At 51.9% G+C, this 15,937-nt stretch overlaps 1 protein-coding gene across 1 annotated transcript; it reads left to right on the forward strand.

Moving 5' to 3' along the window:
* The first annotated feature begins 946 nt into the window (after positions 1-946).
* On the forward strand, positions 947-10,412 carry TXN2 (thioredoxin 2). The gene is made up of 4 exons (XM_050323464.1): positions 947-996; positions 1,456-1,640; positions 3,637-3,760; positions 8,633-10,412. Exons 2-4 carry the CDS (start codon positions 1,456-1,458, stop codon positions 8,747-8,749), a joined length of 426 nt encoding a protein of 141 aa, XP_050179421.1. The 5' UTR covers positions 947-996; the 3' UTR covers positions 8,750-10,412.
* The last annotated feature ends 5,525 nt before the right edge of the window (positions 10,413-15,937 follow it).

The following is a 15,937-nucleotide window of genomic DNA, read 5'->3' on the forward strand; positions in this document are numbered from 1 at the left end:
CACCATGGGCTTTTTAATTTGGAATTGTCCAGGGGAAGATAAGGGCTGAATCGGGTTGACCAGCTGTCCCCAAGAGCCGGTTTCATTTGTTCCCTATGTGTGCTGACACAGAGTACATCCCTGTTGTACCTACACGCATGCACATTCTCCAGCCGTTTCCTCTTCCATCCTCAAATTCCCACAGGAGAACGTGAATCTCTACACTCACAGTGTACATGTTGCCTTACATTGTGATTTCCTTTAGAAAAGTGACAGTCTAAAAAACCAGCACCTACCAACTCTTCCAGCATGCTCTGCATGTCTCCCGGGGTTGGATCTGGTGACTCAAACCCCAGCGGTTTTGCTGGCACTTGCTTCCAGTTGGACCTGGGGAGCCAGGATCCAAGTCTTCGTGCTTTGGGTGCTGCCGAATGAGTGCTGCCCTCTCAGCCTTGTTCTGGTTGGGCTCCCCGCAGTGCTGGAGGTGGCAGGGGGTGAAGCGTTGGCTCTGAATTGTTTTCCATCGGGCACCGTCGTGGTTAGGAATGCTGGTTCGTGTCCCCCGCGGGTGCAGGGTGTGTTCTGGAGGGGAGTTAATGGCAGTCTGGGGGGTGGCAGGGCTGTGCACTGCAAGGAGAGTCCTTTGCCCAGCTCCAACCCGAAGAGAGCCGCCGGCCGGTGCCCCCGCGGAGGACCGGGAACGGGACCGGGAGCAGGAGCGGGAGCGGGAACGGGAGCGGGAATGGGGCACGTGCGGAGGGCGGCGCCCATTGGAGGGCTCCGCCGCCAATCAGCGCTCGGGGTTTGCTCCGCCGGCCCCCGCAGGGGCGAAGCGCCTTGAAGGACGGGCATGGCGGCCAATCAGAGGTGACCGGCCCTTGGGGCGGTGGCCAATCGGGTGAGAGGGCGGTGGTGCCGTCCTTCGCAGCCATCCGGCGGCTGCGGCCAATGAGCGCCAGGTGGGCGGGGCGGCGGGCGGAAGTGCGGCTGGGCGCGGGTCACCTCCTGGCCGGGAAGGTGCGGGGGGACCGGGGGGGACCGGGGATTCCGGGATGGAGCGGCCTGTCTTCAGGGCCAGGAGGGGTGGCGGGGCCCCCGCGGCTGGGACTGTCCTCCGCCACTGGGCGGGGGGTCCCGGGGCCCTGTCACTGCGGGAGCTGCCGGGATGCTCCGGCTGGAGGAGCCCCGCCGTGCGGGGGCTGCCCCGGGGGGTGGGAGGGCGCGGGCCGAGGGGGGGACTCAGAGAAGCGGGGCCCTGCGCCTGGAGGCCCCGTGGCCATGGTGCCGGAGCTGCAGGAGGTGTCGGGCTGGGCACGGGGGCGGGGAGCCCTCCCGTGTGATCTTCCATCAGTGTCTCTCCCGAGCACCTCCTTCCCTGGGGGCTGCCCTGCTGAGCGCTCTCGGCTCGGGGCGCTGCCGCAGTGGGACCAGCCGTGGGGTGCCCCCCAGCCCACGAAGCTCCCGCTGTCTCCACAGATGGCCCAGAGGCTGGCGCTGCGGCGGCTGCTGTCCCTCACCCCGCGGGGTCCCCCGGCACCCCCCGGCAGGGCCTTTGGCACCTCGGCGGGCCGCAGGAGCACCTTCAATGTGCAGGATGGCAGCGACTTCCAGGACCGGGTGGTGAACAGCCCCAAACCCGTGGTGGTGGATTTCCATGCACAGTAAGTTCCTCCCCCTCTGCCGTCACATGTGCAGGTGTGCCCTGACTCTCCTGGCACGGTGGCACTCCGAGCACACCAGGGAGGAGCAGGCCCGAGGGCTTCTCAGGCTGTGGGGTCTGGTGTTACAAGGTGATTCTGCCCATGGAGCTCAGTCCATAAAGAGTTCGCTCACAGCTATGCCCTGCAGCGGTGTCAAACAGCAGTGCCGGGAAGGCTTTCCCCAGGGTGCCGTTGCTGCACCTCCCAAGTGCTCAGGTGTCATCCCACCCCCAGCGTTGCATCATCCTGCAAAAGATACCTCAGGAAAAAAACTCTGATCTCTCCCCTATTTAGCTTTGGGGATGAAATGTCCTCTTAGAAGCATTAAATATTGTTAACAGCCATGGAGGAGCTCTGCACTTGCTCTGCCTTAGCACTACCACGTTGTATCTTTCCAGGTTTCCTAAGTCTGCACGCTCTTGGGGCTCTCAACAGCAAGTGCCTTTGTGTTAATAACAGCCCTGTGACACCAACAGCAGCATTTGTCATCAACGAAAATGTTGTCATCCTCTTGCCAGTAAAAATATTCCTAGGTGTTACCTGCTGTGTTAACGACACTGATTATCTTTGTTTTCTCATGTGTTTTCGTAGTCCTGCAGTGCTGTCACATGAGCCTGTTGTGGCTGACTGAGGGCAAACAGAGTATGAAGCAGCCCAAAAACTTCTGCTCTAAACAGACCAAACTGGCAACCCAAAGTTGAACTTTGGTTGACATCATCCAGGGAGGAGAGGACAAATAACTGAAGGCCTGAAACTTGTTAGAGAGAGGGGCTGAGGAGGAGCAAAGTCCACCAAAGCTTCAATTCTAAAAGAAAAGGGTACTTAGATCTTTAACTCATGTTTTACTTGAAGTGTGTAAGTTCATAGCATCCTAACTGATGCAGTTAGAGCATGCAGGGAGTGTCCAGGGCCTCACAAAGCCTGCTACTACTGCACCTGGGTCTGGCTTAGGTGGTCCCCCTTTGAACAGATGCAATGCCTATGTGAGCTTTCCAGCTAAAGGGGGTCTCTGTAAACCCTGCAGGGAGCGTTCAGGGGAAATCTGTGATTTGGTGATTGGCATAAACTGATTTGGGTGTGGTCTGCAAGCCCAGTGCTCGGCAGCAGCACTTGCTGTAGGGCAGCAGGACCACAGCTCTGCACGTGGAGGTAAAGCTCGATGGGGATGAACAAGAAGAGGGGCAGGAGAACCAGCAAGGCTGGCAGAGCAGACTGCGGGGTGATCGGACACGACATCCAAAGCACGGCAAATGCTCCGTGGTGACCTCTTCTTCCACTCAGCCCCTCCACCACACACACAGAAAAAACCCTTTGTTGAGGAATACATTCAGTGCAGGTATCTCTGGGGTGCAGTTGCAGGGGAGCTGCAGGCTGAGCTCTGTGTGGGAGCCCCAGGCAAGAGGCTGTGAACTGCTGACCCTTTGCACAACAAATGGCCTGGGGACATGTGGCCCAGCCAGGTGATCTGACACTCAGAGACACAGCAGGAGCTGACTATCCTGGGCTTAGACTGTAAGGGGATAAAAGCCCAAGGATTCCTTTGTTCAGGGTTCCTCCTCAAAGGCACCAGCTCCAGCTGTTACTTTGTTATTGCACAAAGATTATTATTTTAAGGATGGGGATGTCTGAGACTCTGCTATGGGAAACCTGGGGACGAGCTAGCAAGGAAACCTGGTCTGAGTGTGAGTGTGGGGTGTGTAGCTGTGAAGGGGCCTCGGTCCCAGCTCAGGTGATTCGAGTGTGAGTGCCAGAGTGGCTTCTGGGAGGTTGGACATGAAACTTCCTTAACGCCTGTGGCAGCTCCTTTGTGAGAGGAGTGTTTTTCAAAGCCTTGGTTCAGGAATGTTGTTTCCAGGCTGGTTCCTGAATGGAGCAGCACTGGCATACCAGCACATCCTCCATGGCTGTTGCTGTCCTTGCCTCCTCTAATGTCCCCTCTCTTTTCTTGCTCCATCAGGTGGTGTGGTCCCTGCAAGATCCTGGGCCCCAGGTTAGAGAAGATGGTGGCCAAGCAGGAGGGGAAGGTGGTGATGGCCAAGGTGGACATTGATGATCACACAGACCTTGCTATCGAGTACGAGGTAGGAGGTGGAAGAGCACAGACTTTCTTTGGCTGGCAGTGCCAAGAAGGTCACTCCCTGGGGAAAGGTGTGCCTGCACAGCAGTGGCACTGGAGGGGAGGGGAAGCTCAGTGCCTACTGGTTCCTGATCCACTGGGTTGCTTGTTAGTAGGTGGATTTTGCTGCTTGGCTCTCCCAGCTCTGCTGGTCATGCTCAGCATTCCCACCTCTAATTCTGCACAGAGGTGTCCTCTAGGCCTTGCAGGCATCTGTCACTTGCCTGGCCTTGAGGAGCCTGAAGCTCATGCGGCGTTTCGCTGCGAGCCTGGGCTGCTCAAGTGCAGGGCAAGAAGTAACAAGCCCCAGTCTGCTCTGTTACTGAAGGTGGTTCTTTGTGCCACTGGTCCATCCTCTGTTTCCCTTCCTTGTTCAGGATCTCTAGCTGGGTCATAACGTCCTATCCTTAAGCTGCAGCACAAGGAGACACTGTGCGTTTTGTTTGGACAGGTAAAAGCCAGGTCAGGAAACACACATAAACAACAGGAGTAGGCATCCTGCTCTTGACAGGAGGGACCTTGGTGCTTACACTAGTGTGTTAACACCACTGCTGGATGTGTTCCCTGTGCTGCCTCTCTCCCAGGAAGGAGCAGAACAACTGGAGAAGGCTTTTCGTTTCCGTGATTTAGTTATTTTTTTCCTGTGATTAGGCAGTTTAAAAAATACAAAAGCTCCTCTGACGACTGCGCTCGCTTCTGTTTTCTCTCCTTGTAAACAACAACTCTGTGGAGTCGGGGCATCCTGCTGTTGTGTTTTACAGGGAAGAAAGCGCTTAATTTTCACTTGCGTGTCACGCAGATGGATCTGCTCCCCCTCTGCAGATGAAGTCCTGCTTCCAGGGTGGAAGCTAGCTCAGGAAGCTCCTCAAGCTGCCCTGCAAAGTGTGAACCATCTCCCGAGCAAGCTGTCGTTTTGTTGAGCCTGGAGAAGACGCTGTATGCCATTCCCACACCCTGCCAAGCCAGAAGGAGACGGAAGTGGAAACAGCTTGTTCCCTCCCACTCTTTCCCGAGGGAGACATTTCTGCCTGTGCTGTGGTGGCGTGTCCACACAGCTGGTGCCCACAGTCATGACTTGTGCTCAGCCCGTGGGAGCTGCAAGAGCCTCTGGTGTTCTTGGTGGTGGACATGTGCTGGCAGATACTCCCCAGGCCAAGGAAGCTGGCTGCTGGCTCCTGAGCGGAGCTGGCATAGGCTGCATAGCAGAAGGGTCCTGGTGAGGAGTTGAAGAGGGTGACGTGTTTTTAGTTGTGGTCAAAAAGTGTGTAAATGCTAACAGGTGCAGGCAAGGCTGTGGTAGCAGCCATACAAAGAAGAGCATAGAGATTATTAGCTCAAGTCTTGTATTGTTCCAAGCCTTCCAGTAGATCAAATTAGCTGGGATTACAAGAGGATAATCTCAGATGAGTGGAAAATGGCAAGCAGGGTGTGTGCATATGAAGAAAGGTCTGTGAAAAGAGGCTAAAAGTCACAAGTTGTGCAGGTTTAACGACACACTGCATGTGCTCTCCCACGGGGTGGTGAGTGAGCAGCTGCACTGTTCGCTGTGTGCACGTGTTTGTGTGCAGGGTCTGCCTGTCTGGCAGCCTTGGGGGAGAGGGGCAGGCAGGATTGAGGCTGCAGGGAAGGGTCAGCTTCTAGCAGTTCATTCTGGAGCCTTATGTACAAACATGATGAAGATTTTGTGTTGTAAGAGGGCATGGGGATTATCACTGCCTCCTCTGCTTTCAGGGTGATGTGTATATCTTGACTGGGCCATTATCCCCATGGCTAAAACCCCATCCCTGGGTAGTGTCTGAGTAGGATAGCTGCAAACAGGTAGGGGTAAAGGAGAAATTTTTGCTTTGATCTTCCTAGTTTGGGGCATCCTTTTCAAGGCAGAAGTTTGGTTCATGTGCTGAGCATGTGCTTGGTTTTGCTTTATCTTCTGTGAAGTTGCCAGTTAAAAAGATGTGAGCGCAAGGGCTGATGGGAAGGCACCAAGTCAAGATCAAAGAGGGACCAAAGATAGTGTTTGGGAGAGATCAGGAAAACCAAAGGTGGTATTTAGAAGGGATCAGCAAACATTCGATTTAAGGCCATTCCATTGGGGATCAGATGTCTGCAGGCTGAGAAAGTTTTGTTTTGGGGGTTTCAGTGTCCATGCCACCCCCACAACTCCTTCACTAGCTGCCAGGAAGTCTCCTTCCATCCATGTTTATTCCCTTGCTCACGCACACACACAGCCCCCATCTTGCTGCCTGATTGCACAATGTCCTAGTCAGCAGCCTCCTTGGCACAGGGGGAGGCAGGATGAGGGGGAGACCCCCTGGAAGAGCCAAGGAATGTTAGTGCATTCCTCTGCACAAGTGGCCGTCTGCCCTTGGCTCCCAGCCATCCTGGCTTAGCATGAAGCACGGATGTATTTCCTGCCACTAGTAATGTCCCCAGTGCCCTTCCCTGTCCAGTTATGCCCAGCACAAAAGTTCTTTCTCTGGGGACTCCTCCTTTTATCTAACACCTTTCATCTCTGGTTGGGGCCTGTCTCCACTGCTCCAGCCCGCTCCTGACCTCTCACCTCGAGAGCAGAAAGGGAGAAGAAATACTTTTGTTTATCTTCAGTCTCTTCAAATTCTTTAGATTCATCTCTTGCCTTGGCCAGTTGCCTCTGTGTGTGGCCATTGGGAAAGGGCAGCCCCTTCTCCAGCCACTGTGGGTGGGCAGCTCGGAAGAGCTGCTGGGTACAGAGATGGTCGTTCATCAGCAGAGCTCCATCCTGTGTTACCACCTCATTTGTAGGCCTGGGTTAAATCCTTCTCTCTGCTCTGTTGTGTGGCATCCAAGTTAGTATGAAAGCCCCAGTTTTAGATGGGAGAGAATTCCCGTGGTGTGGGTCTTGCCAGGAATAACCTGGATGGCCATGTTTGTTTATTTATCTGTACGGTCAGCACTAATCAAAAGCAGACTGACTTTTTATGTAGCAATGCTCTTGAGGGAAGAAGAAAGTTTGTTTAGGTTCAGTGCAGATGGGACCCAAAAAAAGAAGGGGAAAAAAAAATTTAAAAATGCCCTCAACTTTGCATTCTAAAATTCCCATGACATTTGCTTCTCAACCAGCAAAACAAAGTGCATGCTCCGTTAATGGGCTGCCCTTGCTGCAGCTGGCAGGAAGGAAGCTGACAAAAGCATCATGTTTTCTGAGCAGAGGCAAGTTGCTCCATGCCCCTGGGTCTTGCCTGGCTCTGCAGCGCCAGGCACAGACCTTCCACTCTTCCTCAGGGTTTGCTCACCAGCACGAAGAGGGAAAGAGGTGGAGGGGTTGAGGCTGTGTGAAGCTCGTGGGTGCTCTGGTCGGCACGCAGGGCCCAGTAACAGCCCACTGGCTGCTCATCTGTGGTGCTTCCAAGATCAGCCTGTTCCTCACCCAGGCCCTAATGGCCTGATGCTTGCTGTTGCTGTTTCTTTTGGTTGGAGCTGGCGCAACTCTGCTCAGCATTAGCCCACTGTGCAAAGCAGAGGGAGGCTCAGTGGAGACTTGCCCTTCTCAGGAAGGGAGTGACCAGTGCCATGCTGGTACTGTCCTTTCTCGCCCCTAAAACCACAAGGGAACATGTTGATGTTCATCGCCAGCGCTTGGGTCCGAGCCCTGTGGCTGTGCTCCCTCCAGGCACTAGGAGGAGCTGAAGATCCTGCGTTGCAGCAGCCCCGGCGCTCCCACTGCTTCACTTCATGAGACTGCAAAGCCCTGAAGAACAGACTGCAGAGTCTGGCTGGGACTGGATGGGAAGGGAAGAAGACAAAATGTCCCTTTCATCTTAGGCTCCCAGTGGGAGAAAAGCCAGCCCTCTGGTGGGTTTCCAGAGGAGGGATTTGCAGATTCTTGTTGGCAGCAAGGCTTGCAATGCACATGAGAAGGCCTCGCAAGCTGGAGGAGAGTCAACGGGTGAGATAAGGACAGGACATGTTTTGAGGGGGAGACTTTGCAGAGATAAGGGCATTGAGGCTGTAGGGTCAGAAATGTGACCAGATCTTCTAATGCTGTAGCTCTCCAAACTCTGATTCCTTAGAGTGTCCCTGGGGCCTCTGCTGTCACCAGTCAACGAGCAAGTCCCTGGAGAGTGTTGTCATTTCCAACACTGTTTTCTTGGATAATTCACAGAAAACTTTGTTCTGATCTAAAAAATCAATGCCCAGAGCAGCACAGCTGCCTGCTGGTTCTGGTCAGAACAACCTTTTCACTTCTTACCTAATCATCAGGGATCTGCAGTGAGTGGCCACTGGTGTATGACCAGATGAACCACTGAAAACAGGAGGGGAAAAGGAAAGATAGGTTGGAGGGGATTGTCATTACCATGATATGATGGAGCAGGAAATCTACCAGTGCAGTGATGGGGCGGGACCATCTTCCAGCTCCAATCTTGTCTGGAGAACATCGATCCAGTCTGATGCTGCTGTGGCTACAAAATGTCCAAAGGTCGTCATGTCTGAGAGGTGTCCTGGATTTGTTCGCTTATGACAGAACAAAAAGGGAGGAGAAGAGGAATTTGTACTGGAGACGTGGGAACAGCCTTGCCTCGTTTTTATATTAGCTTTGGTTTAGTCTTTAAAAATTTAAACTCAAAAAGCAGCTCAGCCTTTGTTTAGCAGTGTGCTGTAAGTCAGTGCAGAGATGAGGCCACAGGGAAAGGAGGAACATGGAGCTCAGCTGGCTTGTTTGGCAAGTGGACATCTTACCCTAGAGCAGTGTATGCTCAGCTCCCTTGTAGCTGCTTCTGTAGAGTTCCATTTGGGGACCTGGTGCAGCTGGGCTCCCCATAGCCTCTGCTCACCTATGTCTCCCTGTTTCTCTTGCCCCCAGGTGTCAGCAGTGCCAACTGTGCTGGCTATGAAGAACGGAGACGTTGTGGATAAGTTTGTGGGCATAAAGGATGAGGATCAGCTGGAGGCATTCCTCAAGAAACTCATTGGAGCCTGAAGTAAAAGGGTGGCTGTACCTCTCCTCTGGACATGTCCATGTTGTGCATTCCTTACCTGGGAGAGCTGAGGGCAGGTCATCTCCCTGCCCTGTACAACCTGAGGGTTTCTTCTGGTTTGGTGATTTTAGGAGATGGACAGTGTTGTAACCCTTCCCTCCCTCCCCCACTTCTCGTGAGCAGTAGTTGTAAAGGGCACTGAGGAGCAGGGCTGCTTATTCTCAAAATAGGGAATGTGGCTGGAATTAGGAGCCTGTGTTTATCAGCCAAGAGCTGACGTGCAGAGCTGCTGCTGCTGAGTTAAGAGGAGGAATGTTTTTCTCTTTGCCTCACATCTGATAGCCCAGAGCAGAGGGCAGCTGCTCCCTGCAAGATGATGGTACATACCTGCCCTGGGTGGGTTCATTTAAAGCTGAGAATGCCTCTGCCTTGCCTGTGAAACTTGTCTCTTTGTTTCTTTGTCCTCACGATGCAGGGATGGGTACAACTCCTCTACAAATCCATGGGCTCCCATCATAATTTTATAAGAGAGAATATGGAGAAGTATTTTATGGATCTCCTTTTGTATGCTTGCAATAGAGAACTTTATCGGTCACTGCTGTCTGGCTGGAGAATAAAACTTGAGTCTTAGAAATCACAGGGAAGTCCCTTGTCTGTCCAGAGAGGTGAGAGGGAGTATCAGCAGCACAGTGGGCTGGTTTCTAATGATGAGTTGGGAGCGTGCAGGTTATGACTTGATCCCTACTAAAAGGTAATGTGCTGAAAAACAAAGTAGGGGATTTCAGTGCAACTTCTAGGACCCCCTTTGTGTGCTGCTGGATCCAGGGCAACAGAGGTAGGACTTGCCTCTCACATGCAGAGGAGCAGCTGCTCACTGTGCACAAGGAACCCGAGCTGTGCTTGCTTCCCCCATGCTTTTCTCACTCCTTCCCTGCCTGTGGAGCCTGAGAGCCTCCCTCTCCCTTTTGTGCGTTATTAAGTCTGCTCGCGCAGGTGAGCCCTGCCGGAAGGCAGCCTTGACTTCAACTGCCCTGACCTTTGGACTACGGGTGCCAGTTTTGTGCTCCTATTGCAAGAGCCTTCAGCCATTCCTACCTCTTCCTCCTCCTCATATGCACCTGTTTCCAGCCAGCCCGGCTTCTGAGTGCTTGTAGGCAGAGTACAGCACCAGCACTGATGCCTACTCTAATGTTTAATTCCAGTTTGCTTATCTGAGCTGCATGAGAACATTGTAAGTGCTTAATAACCATGTACAAGCTGCTTTCTTCTTCCTCCACAGCTTCTGATTCCTTCAGTCACTCTTAAATCTGCTTTGGCTCTGTTCCATTTCACCTCCCTGGCATAGGTTGTTACAAGCAGTGAGGAAATTTTTTTTCCTGCACCTTTGCAATGACAATTTATGAGCTTTGAAGGAGCCAGGGGAGTGGTGATCCAAGTCCTGCTGCCAGTGCAGTGCTGCTGGTGTCACTGCTCCCACCTGCTTCTGTCACCCCTGGGGCCTGGGCAGCAGCACGAGGTGGTGCTGGTCCCCTGAGATGGGTGCCTCCCCATCCGGGCTGGGCTGATCTCACCCCTGGCATGCTGCTAGAGGTGATGTCACTTGGATGTAATTTGGTTAAGAACTGTCGGTCAGTTGTGATCAATAAAACCTGGCATTTCATTTTATTTTGGAGATCACAGAAGCTGTGCTGCTCCTGGCCTCCCTGTGTTTCAGGATGGGCAATTTCCCCTGCAGTTTCGGTGTTCCTGCTTGATAAACACTTCTAGTAAAGGCTCTCCATTTTCCTGCATGAGCAGGAAAAGTAGGGGAACAGCGTCACATACCCGACAATAGTCAACTTTTTTGCCTTACCATCCCATAGAACAGGAAAAAACACAGTGACTTTGCATTGTGTAATTACGGGGCAGTATAAATTAGTTATTTTATCGCTTCCTTCTAAGGAAAAGCCGAGCTAAAGTGTCATTCAGCTATTAAAGTGCCAGCACACTTCAGAGTGCATTATATGAAAGCCACAACTGTTTCTTTGAGATAAATGCTAATGATCCACATACATGGTGCCCTGTGGGAATCCATCAGAAGATCATAACAGGTGGACAGGAGGAGGAGAGTTTTGGGAACAGTTTGAGATTCCCTGAGCGCTTTGCAGGGTTTTCACCACAGGACAGGACAGGACTCAGAGCACAAGGATGTTTTGTGTGCCAGGTTCTTAATTCAGTTCCCTGTTTGCCAACGGCTTGGGGAGGCTTCAGGGATTCCCACAGCAGTGTGAATAACAGAGGAGGTACAAGTGGGAAGCACTACAAGCAGTGTATTTACGTAGTGGTTAAAAGCAATTTTCATGCCACCTAGATGTGATGTTGGTCTTTCCCAATTGAAGAGAGCTGAAGCAGTGGGTAATGCCTCAACAGTAGCTGTTTTTCTATGTCAGCTGGGAAAATGTTTCCTCTAAGCTCAGTCCAGGAAGGATGCAGTTTGTTTTCCCTTTTGGAGTTAAGCACATTCAATGCTACTCTAATCAGTTAAGCATTTGCTTTCTCCTGCCCAAGCCTGTCTATATTTTACAGTAGCTTTCTCAGCTCTTAATGTTCCTTGTTGCTATTTTAAGAGGACATGGGGGTCAGTGCCTTCCCGGGGGGAGCAAAGCTCAGCTAAACCCACTTCTCCCTTTGTATGTTTTGAACCTAACACCAAGATTCCCCCAAAAGTCAAGTACTCTGTCCTCAGAGTCTTGTCCAAGGTGCCTGATTCCAGGCAAGTGTAGGTTTTCTATTTGTTTCTGTGGGCTTTACGCTTGAATCAAGCCCTAACACAGCTGCTCCTTTCCCAAAGATGTTTGTGCCTGCCTGCTGAACTCCCAAGTTAATCTTCAGCTGCTCTGGGTCATAGTGAATATCTCCAAGGAGGGAGAGCTGTGCTATCTTCTCTGCTAGAGGTGCTGTGCCAGGACCAGCATCAAGAGCTGGTAGGTGATGAAAAATTCAGGTTGCCTGGCTTGCAGCACAGAGAGGGCTGTGTATACGTGGCCCTTTGAAGGGGACTGTTTCGGCCAGTTTGGTTCCAGTGAGGTCTGACCTCAACAGCCCAGCCAGTAAATCCTTTGCTTTATCAACAAATATGATTCCTTCTGTGCAGAGAACAAAACAAAGACCAGCTCCATGTCAACAGGACACTGACCAGCCCTAGGCAGGGCCTTTCACCAGCCTGGCCAGGCTGTTTACCCTAACAGTTTGTTAATCACTTTGAGCTTTCCCTCACACACCTCGTTTTTCCCATCCAAGTAATTACAGGATTCAGGCAGAATCAGCAATTAAATTCTCCAGCTCTGCAAGGCTGTTAGCAACGTTAAGCTCAGTGTTGTTCAGAACTGCTGCTGGATGGTGGCAAGTGCTTGCTGTGAGTTTCCCGCAAGTTAAAGAGTAACAGCTGCAATATCCTAGGCAATAAAAAGATAAGATAAAAACTACCATAGGCTTTACTTCCAGACTAAAACCAAACTAGATCACCTATTACACAGTCCCGTCCTCCTTACCTGCCCTTGCACCACACCCAAGCTCAAGTTGTGGTTTAACCCCAACTGACAACTAAGTAGCACGCAGCCACTTGCTCACCCCTCTCCTGGTGGGATGGGGAGAAGAACCAGGATTTAAAAAAGGTAAAACCTGTGAGTTGAGGTAAGAACAGGGAAATAAAATAAAATAATAATATAACAATACTTGGTAATGAAAAGGGGAACAACCAAAAGAGAAAGAAAACCCCAGAGAAACAAGGGATGCACAACCCAGTTGCTCACCACACACTGACTGATGCCCAACCCATCCCTGAGCAGTGATTGGCCCCTTCCAGGTAACTTCCCAGTTTATATATTGGGCATGGTGTTCTATGACATGGAATATCTCCTTGGCCATTTCGGATCAGCTGTGCTGGCCATGCTCCCTCACGGTGTCTTGTGCAGCTCTTCACTGTCAGAGTACAGCAAACTGAAAAGTTATTGATTTAAAGTAAGTACTACTTAGCAACAACTACGACACTGGCATGTTATCAACATTATTCTCATACCAAATCCAATACACAGCACTGTACTGGCTACTAGGAAGAAAATTAACCCATTTACAGTCAAAACCAAGGCCAAAGTCCATCACCACACATGGGTGGTGTCCTGCCACCCTTGTCAAGGACATGGGGTGCACTTGTGAGCTTTGTGGTTTCTCAGCCTCTGCAACTCTCTAATTTCAGCAACACTTTTCCTGAAAAAACCTTTTTCAGGCAAAAACCAAAGATTGCAACTCTCAGGATGAGTGGTAGCCAGAGGCTGGATGTGGTGTCTGATGGGGCTGCTGTGCTGAGCCATGCCTGGTTGCTTTCTTCCTCAGTGTGCATCCTACCACCCAGGGAAGGATGGAGGCAGGAGCAGCAGGGGAAACCCCAAATTTCTTACACCCAGAGGAGCCAAATGGGTGGAAAATGGGGTCCTCCAGGGAGAAAATGTGTCAGCCCACAGCCCAGTGGGAACGGAGGGAGGAGAAACCCTGTGGCTGCCTTCCTGGTGGCAAAGGGTCCCTGATGGGTATAGAGAGAAGGGAACTGATCCTATAAGGAGAGGCTAGAGGGGGACACTGGAGCTGCTCATGTTATGTGGGTGAAGGACAGCTGGCAGCTGCAGGCAACAGGGCAGCACCCAACTTCCCATCTGCTTGCATTGACTTCCTAGGCCCTCATAATCCAAATAGTCACAATAAAAATGCACTAAAATTTATGGGTTTTCTCCATGGCGTGCAGCTTCTGTGAAGTAAGGTCCCTGTACATCTATATACGTGTTTATCCATTCACATACTCTTGTTGTCTGTTGTGGAGAGTGCCAGGAGCTTCTGGGTCTCACAGATGTCCCCAGCAGCTGTAGCTGCTGACAGAAGAGGACAGGAGCCAGCCTGCTGGCTCTCCCACCCAAGGGAAGGCTGAGCTCCCAGTACCCTTCTCAGCTACTACACACTTCTCATCCTCTGCCGCTAAAGGCTCCCTAGCATCATCTCTCCTAGGAGAGGACAAGTGGTTGAGCAATTTCCTGAAAAACAGGAAATTTTTCAGTGAGAGCCCTCAGAAACACTGACTTCAAGTCATCCAGAGGGTACAAAATGCACCAGAGATTTCGGTGTTTTCCAGAGATGGTGACCTCCGGTCACCCGCGTGGCTCTCGCTCCTCCATGCCGGTCTCACACAGCTGGCAGCGAGAGGGTGTTTTTCCCACCCGGCTCTGCACTCGTTGCTTCATGGCCTCAGGAAGGAGAGGATCTGCATCCCCCGAGGTTGCTTTCTGGCTCCATCATGAGCCAATAACACTTCCCCGCAGGGCCCGTAGCCGCAGGGACCGCTCGGCTCCTTTCCTTGCCGGTGGCGGGGCCGCGCCATGGGCAGCAGCAGGTGACAAACCCAGCCCTGGGTCTGGCCAGGGCAGTGGCAGGGATGGAGATGGAGTGCTGTACTACATGCAAGCTCCAGCATGCCCATGTATTTATATAACATCATTTTGCTTTAATCTGGCTTTTTAAGTAAACTGTCAAAGCCCTTTCTGTTCTCTTGTTCACCAGGAACCTTTTTCTTTCCTTTTTTTTTTTTTTTTTTTTTTGACTGCGAGTTTCGTCTTTCAAAGCTTGGCTAGTTTTGAGTGATGCCGAAAAACCCCTCTTACAGTGGCTTTTTGTTCCACGCTGGTATTGTTCAGGCAGAAGTGGTTGTTTTCTTTTCATCCTGGCATAGCTCAGGAGTGACTGTATGGTCTGAGCTCAAACTTTCTAAAAATACCCGGGAGGAGAGATCCAGCACGGCACTGTTCAGACCCAGAGATTAACGCCTTGGAAAGGTGCAGTGGTCTGAAAAAGAAGCCGGTGGCAGCATTGTGCCAACTCTGGTCACTGTAAGCCCTGAAGCTGTAACACGTGGCAGGCAGAGAGGATCTGCAGAGTGCTGTGGAACTCTCTGAGGCACCAGGGAAGTTCACCCGGTGCCTGCAGAACCAGCCCAGGGGAAATACTTTCTGTGGAGAAGCTATAGGGTGACTCAGAAATCATAAAGAAAAGCACTTCTTGCTGCTTGGAGAAGCAAGGCTGAACAATGAGACTGCTCCTCCTCACCAGAGGTTGGCCTCCATAACCACATCCTCTTATTGGAGCGTGAGACAGGGCTCTGGGGGAAGGGAGGATGATAGAGACTGAGCAGAGCAGAGATCAGACATATTACAAATTGCAGGAAAGCATGTGGGAGCTCCTTTTTGTCCTTCCAGTGGCTGATTGCAGGAAGCTTCCCAGGTGACAGCTTTAGCAGCTGCTGGGACAGGAGACCTTATTGTTCTACACTTGTGTTTACAGCCATGCCAGTTCTTGGCAGGAAGCTACAAGACAAACCTCTCACATTCTTTCTTGCTCGCCAGGTCTGCTCTCAAGGGGCTGATCCTTCAGCCTAGCTATTTCAGCTTAGCTCACCACCTGAGGAGATCCACCTTCCACTTCCCATCTGGGCCAAGTCCCATGGGCTTCACTGTAGGATCCTGGCAGAAGCATGGAAACTTTTCATAGAGCTCAGGCGATATTAAAGGTTGTTGCTGTCATGCCTGCCACTGCATTTTTAATGCTAAACTCTGCACACCAGCTGTGCCCAGCACACCAACCCCCTTGTTCCTGTCTGGGCCCTTTCCCTGGCCTTGGGCTCAAGTTCTGTTCTCAGTTTGTTGACAACTCTCAGGAGGAAGCACATTTAAGGTTTTCTTAATCTGTCTGGCATTGCACAGGAAGGCAGAAGCTGGCAGCACCCTTGAGATGAACGGATGTGGGAACATGAGGGACCCGTCACTGCTGGTCTCACTGGAGCCTGCAGCAAGGAAGCTGGCAGCATGTGGCCACGTCCACAAGCAAACTCCTTAGGCTGCTGTCATCTCCCTGTTCTGCTGCTCCTCCTCGATGCTGTGCCTCCCTGTGACATTGTGCCCAGCCCGTGGTGGTGGCCAGCAGCACATGACTGACCCAAGGGCACGGTTCCCAGCCTCATCTTCTCCAGCTTGCAGCTGGGGTCGTGATGGCTAAGCTCTGCCAGTGTCACATCCCGAGCCTTGTTTCCCTGCCTCGGTTTTTTCCCTCCCTCCCTGGGGTTTTGTACTGAGGTCAGGAATGATGGTCACGTCCCCTCCAAGGAATCAACAGGC

The sequence above is a fragment of the Myiozetetes cayanensis genome, unplaced genomic scaffold, assembly GCF_022539395.1.
Source record: "Myiozetetes cayanensis isolate MyiCay16 unplaced genomic scaffold, myiCay2020 scf3, whole genome shotgun sequence".
NCBI lineage: Eukaryota > Metazoa > Chordata > Aves > Passeriformes > Tyrannidae > Myiozetetes > Myiozetetes cayanensis.

Coding starts and splice junctions, on each gene's coding strand:
- TXN2 (XM_050323464.1), top strand. CDS start 1,456: ATGGCCCAGAGGCTGGCGCTGCGGCGGCTGCTGTCCCTCACCCCGCGG. Junction 1,641..3,636: donor GTGGTGGATTTCCATGCACA/GTAAGTTCCTCC, acceptor TTGCTCCATCAG/GTGGTGTGGTCCCTGCAAGA. Junction 3,761..8,632: donor ACCTTGCTATCGAGTACGAG/GTAGGAGGTGGA, acceptor TCTTGCCCCCAG/GTGTCAGCAGTGCCAACTGT.